The sequence below is a fragment of the Electrophorus electricus genome, chromosome 13 (assembly GCF_013358815.1).
Source record: "Electrophorus electricus isolate fEleEle1 chromosome 13, fEleEle1.pri, whole genome shotgun sequence".
Classification (NCBI taxonomy): domain Eukaryota; kingdom Metazoa; phylum Chordata; class Actinopteri; order Gymnotiformes; family Gymnotidae; genus Electrophorus; species Electrophorus electricus.
This window is the reverse complement of record NC_049547.1, coordinates 2,060,425-2,079,744: the sequence shown is the minus strand read 5'-3', so window position 1 is coordinate 2,079,744 and position 19,320 is coordinate 2,060,425. Positions and strand designations below refer to the sequence as shown.

Here is a 19,320-nt window from a genome sequence, read left to right as displayed (position 1 = left end):
TGTCCAAGGTGGTTGCTATGGTCTTGCTCTGTGGTTGCTATGGTGTTCCAGGTGACTACTATACTATTGCTAGCTGGTTTCTATGAAACCCCAGGTGATGATGTGTGGTTGCTATGCTGGGGGTCTCTAACTGGTTGCTATGGTATACCAGTTGTTAGACTAATGTTCAACTATAGAGCCTTTCACATACCCAAGGTCGTTTTCATTGTGAAGCTTCTCCTCAGACTGGATTATCCTGTACTATTGTGCTCAACAGTCAGGAGCTGCAGATACATACAGAGATCTTATTAAAAATAAATAAGGGGTATGGTTTTTTTGCTCCAATTACTGACAGTCCAGCATGGTTTATAATATAGTAGGCAGTTGAATAAACCTTAAGACTTCCAGGACGTAAGGCCTTTACAAAATACTCTGAAAAGATTTAAAAGGGGAAAGAAATGTGAAACCCATGGAGAGGGAGAGCCAGAGTCTGGCCCACTAACGAGCATGTCAGCGCAGGCGGAGAGCCTCACTGATTCACAGGATTTGGCTTCTCTCTGGAAAAGCTTTTAACATAATCAAAGTGAGTCACTGCTATTTATCTACCAAGCCTCTCCGCACGCACGCATGCACGCACGCACGCATGCAATTCTGGCCTCGCTGTATTTCTGCACTGCACAGACAGAGGCCCTGTCTTCTGCATGTTCCATTCTGCACATCCTTCTCCTCACATATATAACGTGTAGTGCATTTTGATTTAGTTTAGCCTCGCATTCTGACACATCCAATATACCCTATGTCTAGTCCATGAAAACTAAACTAAATAATGTCCCATGACTTTTATTGCATGTGGCAGTATTCTATATTGCAAATTATGAATACCACACTGCATGGAAGAACTGAAAAATGAGGTAAGTTTTCTGTAATTGGGGGGGCCAGGAACAGCGTGCGGTGGGGTGGCCTGCCCTGGTTAAGAATGCAGTAGGCATGTGATACAATGTTCTAGAGGGGTATCTTTCAGTTTACCAGTACAATCTCTCCTCCATCAGCTCAGTGCAGCTTAACAGCCAATTCCTCTGAGACGAGAGAGAGAGAGAGAGAGTGTGTGTGTGTGTGTGTGTGTGTTTAAAGCACCAATATAAAGAAATCCCAGGGTAAGGTTCCAGAGGTTGCAGAAGCAAACCCACACATACACAGACACAAACACGCACACAGGTACACAGCACGCAACTTCTCAGGATGGATCAAGGACATGACAATTAACCATCGCCATTACACGGTCATCTAAAAATGCAACGATACCCAAGTGTACCTTCTAACATGAATAAACTGGGCAGCAGCCAATGTCCCCAGTCACTCCAGAAGTAATTATAGCGTGGTAGAGAAGCCTGTTTCCAAAAGCCTCCATCTTTCCCCACGGCAGGCTCTCAAAGAGGAAGTGATAGAGGAAGGGGGAGGGGCTACTCCAGGCTAAATCTCCGCCAGGCATGGAGCGATATAACTGCTGACCGAGCACTGTCCCTGGAAGCTCTGGGGGTGGAGTGGGGGGTAATTGGACATGGCTCAGGACTCGGGAATCAAAGGAACAACTGCTGCACTATCCTTGTACTATGGAATATGGGCAAGGTGGACTAGAGAGAGAGAGAGAGAGAGAGACAGACAGACACATGATTAGCTGGATAGGAAGTGGATTAGTGGAAGTGATGTAAAGGACATAGTGGGAAGGTAACAGTTCGCCATTCTTTAAAAAGGAATTATGCATCATGTGATTTACTTGGATGACATAACACAAAACCAGAAAAACAAACAAACAAACAAACAACATATGAAGTCACCTGCTACATGAATGGACAGAAAATAACAACACTTAGGTCTTAGAAAGTCTTACTCAGGTGCACACAATCCTGAGAAACCAGCACACACAACTTTTCCTCTCTGATCACAAACACAATAATATCTCAAAAGAGTTTCCACAATACTGTAGCAGAAATACATCCCTGTTTGTGACTGCTCTGAGCCTTCATGCTGTACTCTGAGACACTCAGAGAGGACAACTTGGTTAAGAACCCCACACGAACAAAACCCTCCATGTCCAGGATCCACTCGTCTCCGTTGCCATTTGCCTGTGGGCTGTGTTAAACTCGCTGAAAAGCCACACCACACTCTTCATGTCCTTCAATATGCCAAACAGTAGAGACTTGAATCAGCAGAGACTTTTCAGACCCATAACAAAGCGTACCATCATAGACGTTCACCTCTCCAGAGAGGAATAGAGGAAGAAAGAGATTTTTGCTCCCATCATGAACAGGACAGGCAGAGACATGAGACGTGTCTCCTAATCATTCTTTCCCTGACCTATTTCTGGCTCATGGATGTATTTTTCCCAGATGTTCGAATACTAAAACTGAAGTACGGCATAAAAAAGCCTGGTGTTTTAACCACATCTGGTGTTTTAACCATGTCCGTGCAATCCACAAGCACTATTTCAGCTTTGCACTCAAACAGCATATCACTAACTCACCCTGTTTTAACACCTCAAAGCACAATATTCTTAATTTCCACACAAGCATCTTTGATGATTCCATGATATTTTTGATATCCTTGCAGTCTCAAATAGTGTGTTTCACTTGGCCAAAAGGTTCATGTTCAAAAGAGATTATGCCACTTAGAAAACAGTCTTTGCTTTGGACAGGTGTGTGATGTGTGTGAAAGGTTCTTAGAAAATACAGAAGTGTAAACAATTGAAAAAAAACTATGTAAAAAGAATGATCAGATACAGCCATTTCACTGCTTTAATCAAGTCCTACATTCACTGGAGAGCTGGGCTTTGGAGCAAACTAATCAATATTTTATATAAAAAAGGTTTGAATAATACCAAGCTGTTTTTATACAAAATGTTCTAATATTACACATAGGATACCCCTATCTCTGTTTACTTGATTATTAATGTTAAACCAGCATAGACAACAAAAACAGAAATTTATAAACGCAAAATGACACAAAGTCAGACATTTTATAACACAAGATGATGTCTCTTGGCAAATGAGAAAAAGTAAAAAGTACCTTAATATGTTTGACTCCACAGCTCACAAGCTTGCTCTGCTGAAACAGGTCCCAGGATATGTCAAATATCTTTTTGTAAAAAACAAAATTGAAAAAGAAAGTGTTAGTTGATTATTAAACATGCAATTACTACTCACAAAACACTATTTAGGAGTCTCTGATTCAGGCTACCTTCTACAGGCTACCTTCATATGAACAAAGAAAAAAAATCCTGAAATTTGTGTTATTTATGTGCGTTTGTGTGTGTGTGTGTGTGTGTGGTCAGAAAGAATAAAATTTCGTCAAGAACTAGTAAATTTTATTAATCTACTGCATTTCACGTATTTAAAATTTAACGGCATTTAATCAGAAATTCATTCCCCAAGTGGATTCTCAGACGATGCACAAACACTCAGTCATCTCCTACTTGTTTATGGCTGCCTGTACTGGGGCTGTGACGTCTGTACGTGTGTGTGTGCGTCTGACGCCCGTGCGTGTGACGCCTGTGCGCGTGTGACGCCTGTGCGCGTGCGTGTGCATGTGACGCCTGTGCACCTGTGTCTGTGCGTGTGACGCCTGTGCGTGTGCGTGTGACACCTGTGCACCTGTGTCTGTGCGTGTGACGCCTGTGCGCATGTGACGCCTGCGCGTGTGCCGTCTGTGCGTGTGACGCCTGTGCGTGTGCGTGTGACGCCTGTGCACCTGTGTCTGTGCGTGTGACGCCTGTGCGTGTGCGTGTGACGCCTGTGCACCTGTGTCTGTGCGTGTGACGCCTGTGCGTGTGCGTCTGTGCGTGTCCTCACCCTGTCTGTGTGACCAGGGGCAGTAGCTAATGTGACCCCTTTCTTCCAGTCCCACACACAAATTGTGTTCTTGGAGTCAAGACCCACAGACACCAGACACTGCAAAAGACATAAGAGATCAATACAGATCAATATGCGTTCTCCTGCAGCAGGAGCTGTCCCTGCACTACACCCACACGTCTGGCAGAGCTTCTAATGCTCAGGACAAATTGAAAGATCTAAATCCCTTTTTGCATAATTACAGTCATTAACCTTTTGTAAAAAGAAAAGACTACCATCCTGTATTGTACATCCTTTCCTGAAAACCTTCTGACCACTTCATGTATATATCTTCGTTTGGACATGCAAAGAAAGATTGCATGAATGGCCACAGTTCTTGGAACCAGAGATCTGTCACATCAAGACTTCATGTCTCTCTATATGCAGCCTCATGTGTAGCACGACCTGCCCACAAAGAAGCGGCTCCTAAGCACCACATGCGATCATTTCACTCAACCACACAAGTCTGGTTTATTTTCTTCTGTATCAGCCATGATTTCATTCCCTGTTTGGCATACACCATACACCAGTTCCTCTGGAGTCGATATGTTGCACCCCTGACGGTCATTTGGTGATTTCATAGACCTTGCCATGTCGATCTGGAGCTGTCACGCACAGCCGGCGCCCTGCGTTCTATAACCCACCACGGTGAGGCTCCTCTCTGGTGCAGTGTGAAGGGAAGCAACCTGCAGCAAACATTACACCTCATGCTACACCTCTGACATGTTTACGAACTGGAGACCGACTAGAGGCGTCTATGGTGTCAGAGACAGCATCTCTCTCACACGCTCCTCTTCCACTTATCTAAGTTATAGCACATAAAAACAAGCCTAAAGCCTTAGGGCAGTGCCTTTTCTCTGGTCCCACATGCGCTGACTTCACTCTGCTGAGGGCAACCAGTCTCCTGAGAATGCTTTAAAACCTCAGGGAGCCATAACATATTGATCTCAGGAATGTGATGTCTCTCCTGGGAGCAGTGAGGCAACTGCTAACATAAAAATATATATATAGAAATATAGAATCATATGATATGATTTTCATGCTGCGCTGGGCACGCTGCATGAGGGACACCCCCATACACACACACACACACACACACCTGCCATGGTCCCAATCACCCACTTATGTGTTACTGCACACACCTGTTCCACGTTTGCCCACTTTATCCTCCACACTCTTTAAGCCTGCAGGTACCTGCCGTTGTCCTGCGCCTGGAGCCGTCGCCTCTACCTGCTCTCAAGCGCTGCTTCACTCCTGCGTTTATTCTTTGCATCGAGTTGCTATTGCTGTCAGCTTTTTATTTTCGAGTTCGCTCGAGTCATGCTGTTATGCAGAATGAAGATTCTCTCAACTTTTCACTTCGCCTCTTGCCAATGTCCCGATTAAATTATTATATATTAGAATATAAAACCGAGGGCAACTCAGCAACGTCACAAACTCTCCTGTTTGTGGTGAGGTGGAACGCTTCAGCTCGAAGGAATAACCCACTTTTGTTGTGAGACGTGCAAGATTTAGCATTGCGATGGAACAGATTTGTGTCTATTAAACGGGTGGGTTGTGGTCAGGGAGGTAGCCAGTACTGTGCTTTTCAGATAAGGAAAGTAACTGCGATCTGAACCTTGCTCTTTACATTGGCTTGGCAATATAATACATGTTGGCTGTGGCTTAGTAGGAAGTGCTATTAAAAAAAATAAATAAAAAATGACAGGAAGATATAAAAGCAAACAAGCAGAGAACAGTGAAAACACACAGTTATTCAGAAAGTATTATGGCTGTGTCCACAAGTGACAAACTACATTTAACAGCCAGATTGCCATCTGCTCTTAAGCAATCTTACAGAAGTGCTATTGCACCCCTGAGTGTGCAGTGAAGGCTGGAAGTGTGGTCACTTATCGACCTTTCAAGACTCTCCCTCCTGCTATCTGTTTACCTGCCTTAAGCGCAGCTCCTGAAGGGACCGTGCTGGTCTTCGGAGTGCATGCTGGGTGAGCAAAAGAGCTGGTTCGGAGCATCACAGGATGGAGGAGGTTCAGACTGACTCATACAGCTCAAAAGCCAGCGCTTCCTCTCACACATACTGGCACACTACTTGTCAATCAGCTTGTTAGAGATTCCCCAGCAAAGTGGTCACAGATGTGACACTCGAGAGGCTTGTGTGATTTGCCTGACAGCAGTTTCTCAGTCATGATGAGAGTATAGATCTATTGAGAGGAATGTCACGAAACATCTAATTGTGTGCATGCAGGATATGTTACACTTAGGGTGCAGTTTTAACATATTGCCCCCCAACACAAGATCCATCTGGCTTTCGCTTCCACAGATGCGGCACAGATGAGAGTCCAGCACTTACTTGTCCGTCGAGGTCAAAGGCGAGACAGGCGATGCCGTGTGTGTGCACCTCCTTCAGGATGGACACCGTCTGGATGGTTGAGGAGTCCCACACACAGATATATGGTTCTTTCCCCACCTGTCCAGTGGCTACAAATACTCGTTCTGGGTGCAGGGCCAAGCTGCAGACACACACACACACACACACACACACACACACACACACACACACACACACACACACACACACACACACACAGCAGGAGAGATTGAGGCAAGATTGAATAATTGTCCACCCTTTAGACCCTAGAAGTATTTGAAGTAGCTACTCCCTGTGATAATTCATTGTTCTTATACCTTCACTGGTTACATTTTCTCTTTAAGCAAGCTGTACATATAAGGCATGGAATAAACTACTGTTTACCGACCTGCACTGGATTTTACTAGCAGTACAAAATAAGGATGTACGAGCTGCTTCTGGTATTGCAGTATTCGATGTGAAAGTGAGGGGAAGGCTTCAAGTTATCAGAAGACAGAGATAATCAGGACAAAATGCTATCTGCAATTTAACTCATCCACATAGGGAAGCAAACTGCAGCTGAGATAAAATAGCCAGTGTAATATGTATGTATGTGTGTGTGTGTGTGTGTGTGTGTGTATCTGGGCTGTGATGAAGTCATAGTCATGTCTTGGTAAATGGTGGATCCAGGCCTCATGACTGTAAAATGGTCATGTGACAGGAAACATTGGGTCACATCACCCCACTGGTCCTGCACGTTCTGTCTCCTTGATATACAGTCATGGTTGTGCCCTGACTTAAGCACTCCAGTTCTTGTTTTGTGTGAAGTTTGTTTTAATTCATTTCCATTTAATTATTAATTTTCTACCTTTTTTTAAATTTGTATTTTTATTTAATTCATTTATTTAAGGAATGTAATTATTTTTGTTCAAGGTCATTACTTTGGGTCGTTTATCTGGGTGGGTTAGTGAGAAGGAGGAAGAGAGGGGTTATACCTGCTTATGTCGGCAGAGATTTTTTTACGCTCATTATGCCTCCATCATTGGCCTCTATTCATAAACAAAATATTGGAAAAAAGACCTGAAAACTACCCCGTCATCCAGGAATGATCGGGTGATTACTGTGGCAAAGTGTTGTTTAGTGACGTGCCTTTTTGACTGAAATGGTTCAGTTCTCAATTATGATGGACTAGAGGGTTTAAACGTGGGAATCAGAGCATGACTGCACAACATGGCTTTCCCACAGAACAGTATTAGCACACGCCCCCCCCCCCCCCCATCAAGACTAAAAGGTTTCGCTTACCTCATGTTGCATATTTGTGTGAGATGTGTGAGAAATCAGAATTGTATGATTGACTTTTGAGGGCTTCTGCAACAGCCATTTGTTGCACTGTTGTAAATGTTTGGGGGGGAAAAGGCTTTAAAAACGGTTTTATTACAGTCATTTTCAAGAAATTTAAAAACACGTATAAAAATGAGGATTACGTCATAGTTAAGGGAGTATTTACAGGGAATTTTTTTATGGTTGTCTCGTTTAGAGGGAAGTCAGTCTAAGTTTGTCAGTTTCACAGGCAATCCAGTCTGCATCAGAACAGAGGCTACTGTCCCAGTAGCAAAAAAAAAAAATCATTGAGAGAGGTACACAAGTCTGATCCATAAAACCATTTGTTTGAGTGGAAGCTGCAAGGTTGCCATCAGCTCAAAGACAAACGGTCCATCTCAGTGAATGGGACGAGCTAACAGCTGGTGCTACTGGAGTTCTGCATCAGGTTGAGGGCTCGGGGACAGTTAGTGATGTCTGGAGAGCGTAGAACAGAAGTTCTGCATGAACTGCACAACATCATGGGACACCAGAATGCTGAACACATAACACTGCACGCACGTGACCACATCTTTCGGGCTTAACTACAATCTGATGTCACGTATTTTCTCAACAAAGCTCGTGTCTGCCTGAAAGAAAAGCCTTGTGGTAACAGCAGAGCACAAAAATAGTGACGTCGCAAACCTTCTAAATGGTCTCCATCAATTTCCTTCACCTGGATCGATGCGAGGGTGGATATCAGTATACAGTATACTTGTTACTGTAAATCACTTCGCCACAACATCCTAGTCGGGTAGGGCAGCTGCAAACCTTATCTTCAACGATTATGCCTTGAAATAAACTATTCCCAGCTCGAATTCACAGTGACCAGGGTGGAGAATCTGAATACTGATTGTTCCCCCCCGGAGAACAAGCTCAGTGCTGTCGCTGGGTCATGAAGCACCCCGAATTATTCCATGGGGGATGGTTACAGATGTTGAAGCCCCTTACTCAGCTGCAGAAATCAAGCCGGAATTAACACTTGAACAAACATGCCTATAATAACTCACGTAGCAAAGTGACTAGGCAAGAATCCTTTTATGTTCTTAGTAAAATCACCCAGACTTTCGGTCAACATGTTTGATTGCACAAACAGTCACTACTCCAGAGAGCCGTGTGATTACGTATGGACCTGGAAACAAGGTATGGACAAACCTTGTGCTGTTGCAAGCATGAGTGCACAAAAATCAGCTTAAAAAAGGTAAAAGGTGTTATGATACAAAGGTGAGGAGTTCAGTACTGCAGCCTGGAGATCATGGACCACTGAAAATCTCTCACCAAGAGGAAGACCAGGCATTATCCACAAGGTCATGTGGCAAATGGGGTCAGAGCTACATCACATCAGCACTGAGCTGAAACGCCCATTGTGCAAAGAAGGCCTGCACTGGTTCTTTTCTTTTTTTTCCCTTCTGAAACTGTATATGAACACTTTACAAGAGTAAGAAAAGTAAACAGGACTAACGATCATGGGCAGAAAGTGAGTTGATGGAGCTTGGCCCACTTTAACCCCAGCATATCAAAATACACAGCAACTAAGCATAAAAACCTAAAAGCGTCCTAAACAAACTACGCTGTGCTGACATAAAACAGAGAGAGAGTTTCTGAGTATCTAGAGCCAAAGCAAGCCCCTTTTCTTCCACTCTCAAAGAGGAAACCTCGAGCGCTCTCAGTGCACGTCCCTGTTGCTTTTATTCTACTCCATCTCATGCTTTGTGAGCTCGTGTTTGTCCCACTGATCCTGCAGCCCAAGCTGCAGGTTGAGACGTTTCTGAGCCTGCCAGGGTAATTCAAAACAGCAGCAGAGAAGAGGAGGGCTGCCTGCAGACGTGAGAGCCGACCGGCGCAGAGCACCGCCGCGCTGCTGTCTGAGCTCTCTCGGCTTTAAAGCCACAGGCGGCGCTTTGGGAGCCCTCTGTAGTTCAAACGACAGTGTTCGCATTCCTTATGTTTTTTAGATGCCTTGTTTAAGAAATCTGACTATGTTTCCCACCTAAGAATAAAAACAAGGGAATAAGTGAATAAATTGGAAGCTTTTAAATGTCATTCTTTATGCCATTGCTTGCTTGTTTTGGTATTTTTCTTTATGCACAGTGACAATTCACCTTTTTATTACTTTCCCCCTTTTTTAATGACTACTTCAACTGCACTCATTATTTCTAAATCCCTGATGGTGACTTTCGGACAGCTCTTGCCTGTGAGAAGTCTTTAATGTATTTTTTATTCTTGTTTGATTAATTTTATTCTTTTTTTTAAATTAAATTTTACAATATTTTGAGTGAGCAGGTGAAACCGAGCCTGCAGGCAGGGGCTTGTGTCTAACAACCTGTCCTGCATATCATTATAGGGAAAACACCTGGAAGGCTGTCACCAGTCACAATCCTGCCCTCAAAGAATTCAAACATCTGAACCTAAATATAGAACAAAGGCACTGTGCATTCTGGGCCACTGGCACAATTTCAAGCCGTCTGGATCCATCTTTGTCCTTCCTCATTGTCTACTTTCCACCCTCCTTTACATGTCTAATGTACAATAAGATATTGCCGCGGAACACAAGGTGAGACGGTTCTTGCAAATATGCATAGAATTAGAGTTTAGCTGTGGTTAAGAGGAATAAGTTAAGGCAAGGTGAATTTAGATCAGCAGCCTGAACTGTATTCATCCAGTGCCAAACAACACCAGCTACCTTGGCAAACAAAAAAAACAAAAACAAATGCATGACTCCTTTGAGCTTCAACATGAAACCTATAATTTACTCCTTGAGGCAGGTCTCCCGAGTTTGCGTATGAGTGCTTCACCTTCAACATCCACCTGCATGTGGAGATTCCAGCAATCAGGATGATCAAGTGTGCTCAGTGTGAAAGAACAGTCAGAGGATGAACTCCAAGCCCCTCCCCCAGACCAGGCACAGGGTCAGAGGGAGCCAATCAGAGTGACCATCCCCATTTACACACACTCCCCTTACATCTACTCACTAAAAACTAATTCTAAAAACTAAAACATGCCAATCATGAAGGAAAATGACATGGTTCAGCTACCACATCTCACATTTACACTAAGCCTACATATAATCATTTTTAAAAATCTTTGCCTTAAGTTAAAAAAAGTATGCCTTTTAAATATCAAAAGGGAACTTGGCACTTGGCAGCCTGCATGAGTAAAAGAAATGTGCGATCAAAACACAATCATTATACGACGTTCTTCTGACCCTGACGCATATAGCATATAGTGAGAATGTCCGTGTGTGTGTGTGTGTGTGTGTGTGTGTGTGTAGCCATGTATTTAGGGATTTTTGCGGTGCCCATTCACAATGACAGTGAAATGCGAAAATCTTGACATTGTGCTTTTTCACATAAAAATGACTTCATTCAGGCTTCAAATCAGATAATATTGTGTAGTCATATTAGCTATAGCAGTACACAATTCTCAAAGCCAACACAATGCACGGTGTGTGTGTGTGTGTGTGTGTGTGTGTGTGTGTGTGTGTGTATCTGGTAGTGCTGTAGCGTTATCTGAACCTCGCGCAGTCTGTGGGCCAAGAGAAGCTGCCTCATTCCCCACAGCATTCGGTCAGTTTCTAACGGAGTCAGAACCGTAGCCAACATTACAACTAGCGTCCACAATTTGCGTGACCTCTGAGAAACAGTATCATAAGCCTGATTCAGCTCTTTTCCTATGTGCCACCTCCACACAGTTCTCTTTCTCACTGACTGTATACAGTGATTAATTTCATTCACTAATAAGGGGAGGCCCTCAGCCTGTGTGATGTATGGTTTACTGCAATACTGCTGCTCTATTAGCTAATGGGATCGACAGAACTTTAGTTGGTGGACGTGCCTGCAGTGGTCGGCTACAGCGGGCAGCACAAAAGCCCAAAATCAGTGAGAGAGCCGTGCTGTAGCTTTTCACTCCGAGTCTAGCTGCCTGGATAGGCGGACAAATTAATGCATGGGAAGGTGGGCGAAAGTGTTTGGATATATCGGATGAGGGTGGGAGGCCGCGAACGGAAAACAAAAAAACCCTAGCTGAATCTGGAGAGGGTCGCCCTGGAAACAGGAGATTGAGTCGGGTTTGGGAACGCAAGTTGGACATACACAGCCTAAAGCCATGCCTGACCTAACCTTGGTTTGCAGGACACATCCACCTGGACTCACAAATGAATGGTCAAACTGATATCCCACCAGTTGGGATGAGCTTAGAAGGTAATATAGGTTATTTTCAGCTCCCAGGTTAAGAAACTCACAGACAGACAGCAAGAAAACCAAGAACGTCTGAAGAGAATCTGTAATAGACAAGGCAAGTAACTGGAAAGTTTGATTTACTGAATACTGGTCCAAATGTCATTACCTGGATGAACGAATCAACTTAACACTGAACATGAACAGTAACTAGACAATTATATAGATGTGAAGTTCAATAATCACTAAGCCTCAATTTCAGTTACTTGATTACCCATCAAAACTTCAAGTGAATCTGATGGTGAAGGAAGAGTGTGTCTCACATACAAGTCAGTCATTTACTTCTTGTTAATGAAACAACAGGTTATGGATGAGGTGGGATATACCCTATTTATGGCATCATGCGTGGCACACATAATCCATCTGACTCACTCCAACTTCACACTGACGCTCATTCTGGAACTGAAAACGGATGGTTTCACAGAGATTAGAGGTCACTAGATGATGAAGCCACCCAAGGCAAACAGAGCAGGTAAGACATGACCCGACCCGGCCCGACTCAGCGGTTAAGGTACTTTAGTTGTAATGGGAAGGTCGCTGGTTCAAGCCCCGCCACTGCCAAGTTGCCACTGTTGGGCCCCTGATCAAGGCCATTAACTCTTAATTTAATTTCTCAAGGTGTATTCAATCATAATTGTAAAGCCGCTTTGGATAAAAGTGTCAGCTAAAATGCAGCAAAAATACATTTTACAGTATTTGAATGCTTCATTCTCAGCTATGTACAGATACACTCATGCACAAAAATGACAACACAGATCAGAGACACGCTAAAGCAGCAGTCACCTTGTTAGCTGTGGATTACGATGAAAAGGAGGATGATCACATTTCAAGAATTCAGCAGTGGTTGCCATGTCTCCTGTAGAGCACGGTTAATCGCAACAACCAATAACGTGCCACCGCGTTCTGCACCTGTCCGCTAAACGCCAGGCTGCGAGAGTGCTTGTGCTTGAGGCAGGGTGAGCGACGGGTGTGATGGTGCCCGTGTGATCGGCTGTGACTGCGTTATAAACGTGTACAGGCGAGTCTCAGCCAACCTGCAGTAACTGCAGGACGATCGTCTGTGAAAGTGAGAGGCAAGCGAGTGAAACCTGTGTGTAATGGGGAGGAGAAGGTGGGCAGTGGAGATCTCGGCCGCGTGTGTTAGGTAACAGAGGTAATCGAGCTCTCTCCCGCTGGCAGCCAGGTTCCCCTTCCTGAACAAAGACTGGCACTCCTGGCAATGACACGATCCATTGTCACGCCCCGCTCTCACACGCCAGACACACACTCTGCCAGGGAGTACGCTTACACACTTAAAGGGTGCATTACCCAGAGCTGCCGTCACAATGTGTGTGTAGTACAGCACAAGGGGAAGATGGGAATGGGGGTGAGGCAGAGATCAGACAAGGAGCTTTGAGAGAATACATGAATGAATGACTGGAAAGTGTGTGCTGCACCAAAGGCTATAGCAGTTGAGCAGGTCAGAGAGACACACAGAGAGAGAGGATTCCCTTCTCGCAGGGCTAGACCAGGGCAGTAATGGGGGAAGCCTGCCTAATCACTGTGGAACCAGTAGGTACGAGTGAGCAGTCACCACGCATTAACATCACAGTAATGGGCTCACGCGTGCACGACTGAATTACGCTCGCTGGGTCCACAAAATACACACAGATCCATGCACAAACGTCACATACACGTGCATCCACCCATTAGTACACCCACAGTGTACACATGATAAAGGCTATATGACTATATGTTCACACAATTATGTGCAGAAGCTATTCAATAAGTATGTCACTGTCTACAATACAAGCAGTTACAGCCCACGATCTCTGCACATGCGCTCATGTAAGTATAAAGCATAAAGGTGAAAGTAAACAAGTAAACAGCAGCAGCTGTGCACTTGGTTGAGGTGTGTATTCTGTAGCCATGCCAGCACACTTCTGCCCCCCAACCAAGTGTTCCTCTGTGGGCTGAGAAATCTACAGCTCCAACACAGCCACAGAGTCCCCTACAGGCTCACTAATGTGCACATACGCTCACACACACACACACACACACACACACACACACACAAACATTCATTTCTAACACCCACATGGCTTCACACTTGGATAGTACACCATCACGCCAGTGCTAAAAGTGAAATGCTTTCTTTTTTTGATCGGATGTCCTCACACACACACACACAGGCTGGCAGGCACGTCTGCACGCTCGCTCATCGATACCATTAAGGTACGAGCAACAGGCGACAGCTAAAAACAAGGGTATTAGACAAGGACACAACCACCACGTGATAAGACATCATGGCGAGAGGTGGGGAGGTGAGCATGAGACAGGGAGATAGTGTGAGGGAGAGAGAGAGAGAGAGAGAGAGAGAGACAATTAGAGAGAGTGAGAGAGAGCTTGAGCGTATGATCACGTAATGACACACGATCATCCTCCAACCCACCTCCCCCCACCCGGCCTGAGTGCATGCACGCGCACACGTACACACACCAGAACGTAGATCCACATCCCATAAACGCAGCTGAACAAAGCCCTGCCAGCCGTGGCTTGGATGAAGCCATTGTGCTGAAAGGCCTTTTGTCCCTTTATCAATAAATCATTTGATCTCTAGCAGGGATCAGGGTGCTCCTAACATTTCCTGACGGGATGTCATCTCCATAGTCGCCCAACGGTGGGGAATTATTATTCAAGAATTATAAGCATTCGAAGTCGTGCATTTTCATGCCAACTCGAAAAGCGCCCGTGGTGCACTGTGGATAACGCACGTCTCATTCCTCCGTCACCGATGAAACATGTCGGAACGTTATGTGATGCAGTCTACACCCATGAGGGCATCTGCAGAAGCAGCTGGTTTCATTCAGCCCCTCCCCTGGCCCTTTCCTCTCCTCTTTCATTCATGCTCCCACATCTCCTTTCATTCACTCTTCTCTATATGCGGAGCGTCTTCAGCTGACAGACACCTGATCCTGAGGGCAAGTCACCGTCAGGAGTGCATGCAGCAGGGACCAATTAACCCAACATTTATCTCATACACACACAAATCATACCTGCAGACTCGAGTTTGCCCCGGGCTCTCATTTCACAAATGCACTGCACATCCGTAAGTATCTTTATGTACGGCTCTGTAGTCCAACACAGACTTACACTGCGGATAAGATGCTTTAGTTTTAAATCGTCTCTTCTAAGATTGGTAATAACTTAACTTAAGATTGGTAATAACTTTATTTATCTCTAACTTTAACCCCTGGATGGAAAAAAAAAAACGCTCCAGGGTGTAGCCTTATAAGAGATGTGTAACTTACATAAGGACCACATTCAAGGTAACCCTACATTTTGCATAGTTCAAGTTAAGTTAAGCTTCATACACCAAACTGCTTCACAGACCTCTGTGTATATGAACATGTGAAATCAACATGTCCTCAGTAAGGCTAATTGGCATTTGAAGATCAACAAAACCTCTGTTGTCTGAGGAAGGACACATTTATATTTCTCTCTCTGCTCCATGTGATTTACAGAAAAAGGAGACCTGTTCAATATCTTCAGCTGAGCAGTGGGTGTACCTTCCACCAAGCGACCTACTCCAGGGCAACCACCACTAACGCATAAATAAACACTGACACGAAAACAGAACCAGCCTCACTGGTGCACGTATGCATGCACACGCACGCACACAAACACACACACACACACACACACACACACACACACACAGTATTTTTTGTATTATATTATAAAATAAACCCTATTCATAGAGGCATTATTTTTTTCAATAAAAGACAAAATACAATAGTTGGTAGGGCTCCGTATGAAGCCATTTTATACGCATGAACAGTGGACGACAATCGTCACAGAAGCTCATGACACAGAAGTCACCAGAGAAGGACAAACACCCATGAGACATCTGAACTGGCACACATGAACACACACACACACACACACTCACACACACTCACACTCACACACACTCACACTCACACACACTCACACTCACACACACACACATATATCAGAAACACGAGGCACATCTGCTTTCAGTGACTGCTTGGTCTCCACTCGGACAGCGCACATCTCCAAACTTGCGCACTATACGAGGACGTTTCCATGCTCCGTTTTCATCCATGCAGTCTAGCCCTAGTCTGGGAATGTTCTTTACCTGTTTCATTCAGTGATAGATCCCAGTGCCATGTGACTCAAATGTCACTTCGTCCTCGCAAACCAGCTCCTGGTCTGAACCCAACTACACTGTCTGACTTGGTCTCTTCCTAGCAGTTGGACTACAGTGTGGCGCTGTACGGAACAAAACCCTAACAGGAGCAAACTAACTGAACCCTAATCAAAGCATTCAATACCTCAGCACTAGTATTTCACCCATATTGACTGATCTAAGAAAGTACATTTAAAACACACGCAGATATTACCCATGTTTACACACAAGTGCCTACAGAGATACATACATAGGCCTGTGCCCACACAGCTGAAAGGTACTGCAACGTCTTTTTTTCTAACCTAATGAATAATGGAGGATTGAGCCAGCTGACTAGTGCCAGAGTATAAAGCTGCCCCTTACCACAATTATTAGGACAACGTATGCATATGCTATACTGGAGCAAGTGGTCTGGAGAGGAGAATATCATGAACGCGGATGCAGACTTTATGAGCGGTTCTAATAACTGCAAAATGTAGCCGTGTATAGACAGACAAATTTACGATAGACTAATCTGCCATCAAACCTAACAACAAGGGTATAAAAAGTATGTTTACTGAACGGGCCTGCAGGTTATTAAAATGACCAAAATCTAATTAACAACTTACAAGACGTTCTGTTATGAGGTGCCACAAAGTAAAAAGTATAAAGTGTTTATTTGTGCAATAGCCAGAGGAAGAAGTCACTGGATTTTCAAAGACGGAGCAGAGAGGGAGGAGCGGGCGCGGACGACTCGAAAAATCCGAAAATCCGACGCGCTTTTATAACTGTACGCAGGGCTGCGCTTTGCCTACAAATAACGCTACAGATGTTTGCGCCATTTCATTACGTCCAAAACAAACAAACACACACACGCGCTAAAACGCTCCCGACGACGTGCAAACGTCACGAGACTCATGAAGCCGTGGAGTCGCGTGTCGGACCCGCTGCTGCTCCTCAGCTCGCGCCGCGCTGGCGCTGTCCAGCAAAGGAAACACCTGAAGGTTACCGGAACCCGCCTCACCTGTCCAGACCGAGTCGCACCTGCGACCTGTTTATATAAGCACTCCTTTACTAGGTGGACGCGGTTCTAGACTAACGTTATAGTTTCTACATGCTTAAACGTTCACCTGCCGGGTTCGCCTACCTGATTATGTCGTCGGTATGGCCCAGGTAGAATTTCTGCTTGTGCTCCCGTGTATTGTACACAACTCCTACACCGGCTACGAAATACACTATTTCACCCGCCGCCGTGTAGTACAGGTTGTTGCGGCACTGGTGTCCCCGATAGCCGTAAACCCATTCAAGCCGCAGCTGACAGGTCGGAGCGGTTCTGTCAGCCATGTTCTTGTCGTTTTTCCCCTCGGGAGCGAACTGCTGGTGTCTTTTCATTCACGGGGATACAATGAGCCCTCCACATCCAGCCTTTCCACCCGCTCAGTCCGCCGTCAGAGCCACCGGTCCGGCTACGGAGAAGCGCTCGGACATTTTCACACCAGGTCCTCTGCTCAACTTCGTTTCCTTTGCATTCCGCTACGGTCCCCGTTCGTATTTGTGTTTTTTTTTTTAACTATTAATGTTTTAGAAGTCTTCCTTGTGCCTTCCTTCACAAGAGCAAGGTCTCCCTGCGTACCTCCTGAACCTGACGGGAGCTTTTGCTCTTCTGTCTTGTCAGATCCTGAAATGTTTTTTTTTTTTTGTTTCTTTCGGTACCGTTGAACTAGGACCGCCCAATCACAAGCAGTAACAGTGATGGATATTCAGTCTAGCCAACCAGACCCTTTGACATCCACTATGTGTTCTTGACTGACAGCTTTACAGACCAATGGTGGCAGTCAGAGGGGTTGCCACAGGACGAACGCGAGTTTATCCACAGGTCTAAGGGTCCTACCGCTGTATTACTTTAATTGGCCGGTAGGCTTCCTTTCCTTGGGGATAACAATGTTTATTTTCTTCTTCTTTAAATTGTAAAAAAAAAAGCAAAATGGCAGGCACAACAGGGTAACAGGGTATTTTATAAACAACCTAGACCCTTCCAAAAGTGTCTTTAAAGTGTCCCTATCGGGCAATTAATTGAGAGAAAGAATTTTGAAGGCATCTGTAAATACTGTTTTAAAGTTTCAAAATACACCGTTCACTCACCGAGTCCATATAGCCCACGTGCGGAATCTAATGCTGCATTCCCGACGACCGGGACCTGCTTCCCACATTAAAGCACGCACGCGACTTCACGCGTCTGAAGTCATGAACACGCACGCTCACAGGCAACCGGCGCGTGTTTTGCTGCTGAGCGTGCATGAAGGGAAATACAGGCCTACAGTCTTTACGCGCTACCCGCTCAACGTGAGATGAGCAGTGCAGAAGGATCATTTTGCCCCGCTAATCAACATTAGTCTATTTATCTGGATACCGGAAAATCTTATTCAGTTGTATATTTAAAAAAATCTCACGGTAGTGTCTACAAAAACAGGAAATAAAGAGTTGTTAGGCTGGTTTATTTATAAGAGGATGTAATAGCCCAAGACACCGGTAACAGCTCCGAATATTGACATCAGTTTGATCAAAAACATCTTGCAGAAAACTAATTCATCTTTCGGTTATCAAAGTATCAATCAGTATTATACCATGTGAAACTTGAAAGAGTGCTTAAAAGTAAACCGACGCTCTTAGATATTCTCACTTTTCCCTATAAGCGCTGCCATTTAGAAATAAGGTCACAGAATCTCAAATCGGAGGTGTCGGGAGTTCTCGGAAAACTCCTACTTTCTTGGTAGGAACTGCGCTACGTCTGGCCGTTCAACAGGATCTTTCCTATTTGGGAGTCGGAAACGTCCCCATTTCCCACGTGGTCACGAAAGCGGCAAAAACATGAAATCACTTTCTCGGATGTCACGAGAACGAGCTCGAGCTCATTTACATATTTCTGCCTGCTCATTGTAGCCCCGCCCACTTACGCCAGTTCTCCGGTGTTTCGGCTGAGAGAGGCACGATACAAGACAACCAATCAGAACAGGGCTAACTTATCCTCCCTCCATCTTAAAGGCACAGTACCACAAAGAGCCTGATACTTCTTAGGGATAGAGAGAGGTTGGAAAATAGTTAGGCAAAAATTAATTCTGATATTTTTTTGGAACAAAAAGCCAAATAAATGTTCTAATTGGGCATCATATAAAAATATAAAATATGTAGAATATGGGCCCATTAACTTTTTTTTTATTTTTCATTTTACAAGGAATGAGGCAGGCCTGATGTCTTGCTAGACAAACAGGTTTTGAATCCAAGAGCCAAGGGTGCCAAATAAGGTTAAATGGCTTGTTTGTTAACAACTGACCCAAAATCTGTTGT

General features: G+C 44.6%; 1 protein-coding gene across 4 annotated transcripts in view; it reads right to left on the bottom strand.

The window, feature by feature from the left end:
• The window catches only part of eml5 (EMAP like 5), a 45,037-nt gene extending 27,403 nt beyond the window's left edge, over positions 1–17,634 (bottom strand). For all 4 annotated transcript variants that reach the window (XM_027019602.2, XM_027019603.2, XM_027019605.2 and 1 more), the window contains exons 1-4: positions 17,123–17,634; positions 6,214–6,373; positions 3,825–3,923; positions 3,043–3,111 (exon numbers count right to left, since the gene is read on the bottom strand). In XM_027019602.2, the coding sequence (XP_026875403.2) occupies positions 3,043–3,111; positions 3,825–3,923; positions 6,214–6,373; positions 17,123–17,367 (573 nt within the window). In that variant the 5' untranslated portion in view covers positions 17,368–17,634. The remainder of the gene's footprint in view (positions 1–3,042; positions 3,112–3,824; positions 3,924–6,213; positions 6,374–17,122) is intronic.
• Positions 17,635–19,320: the final 1,686 nt, after the last annotated feature.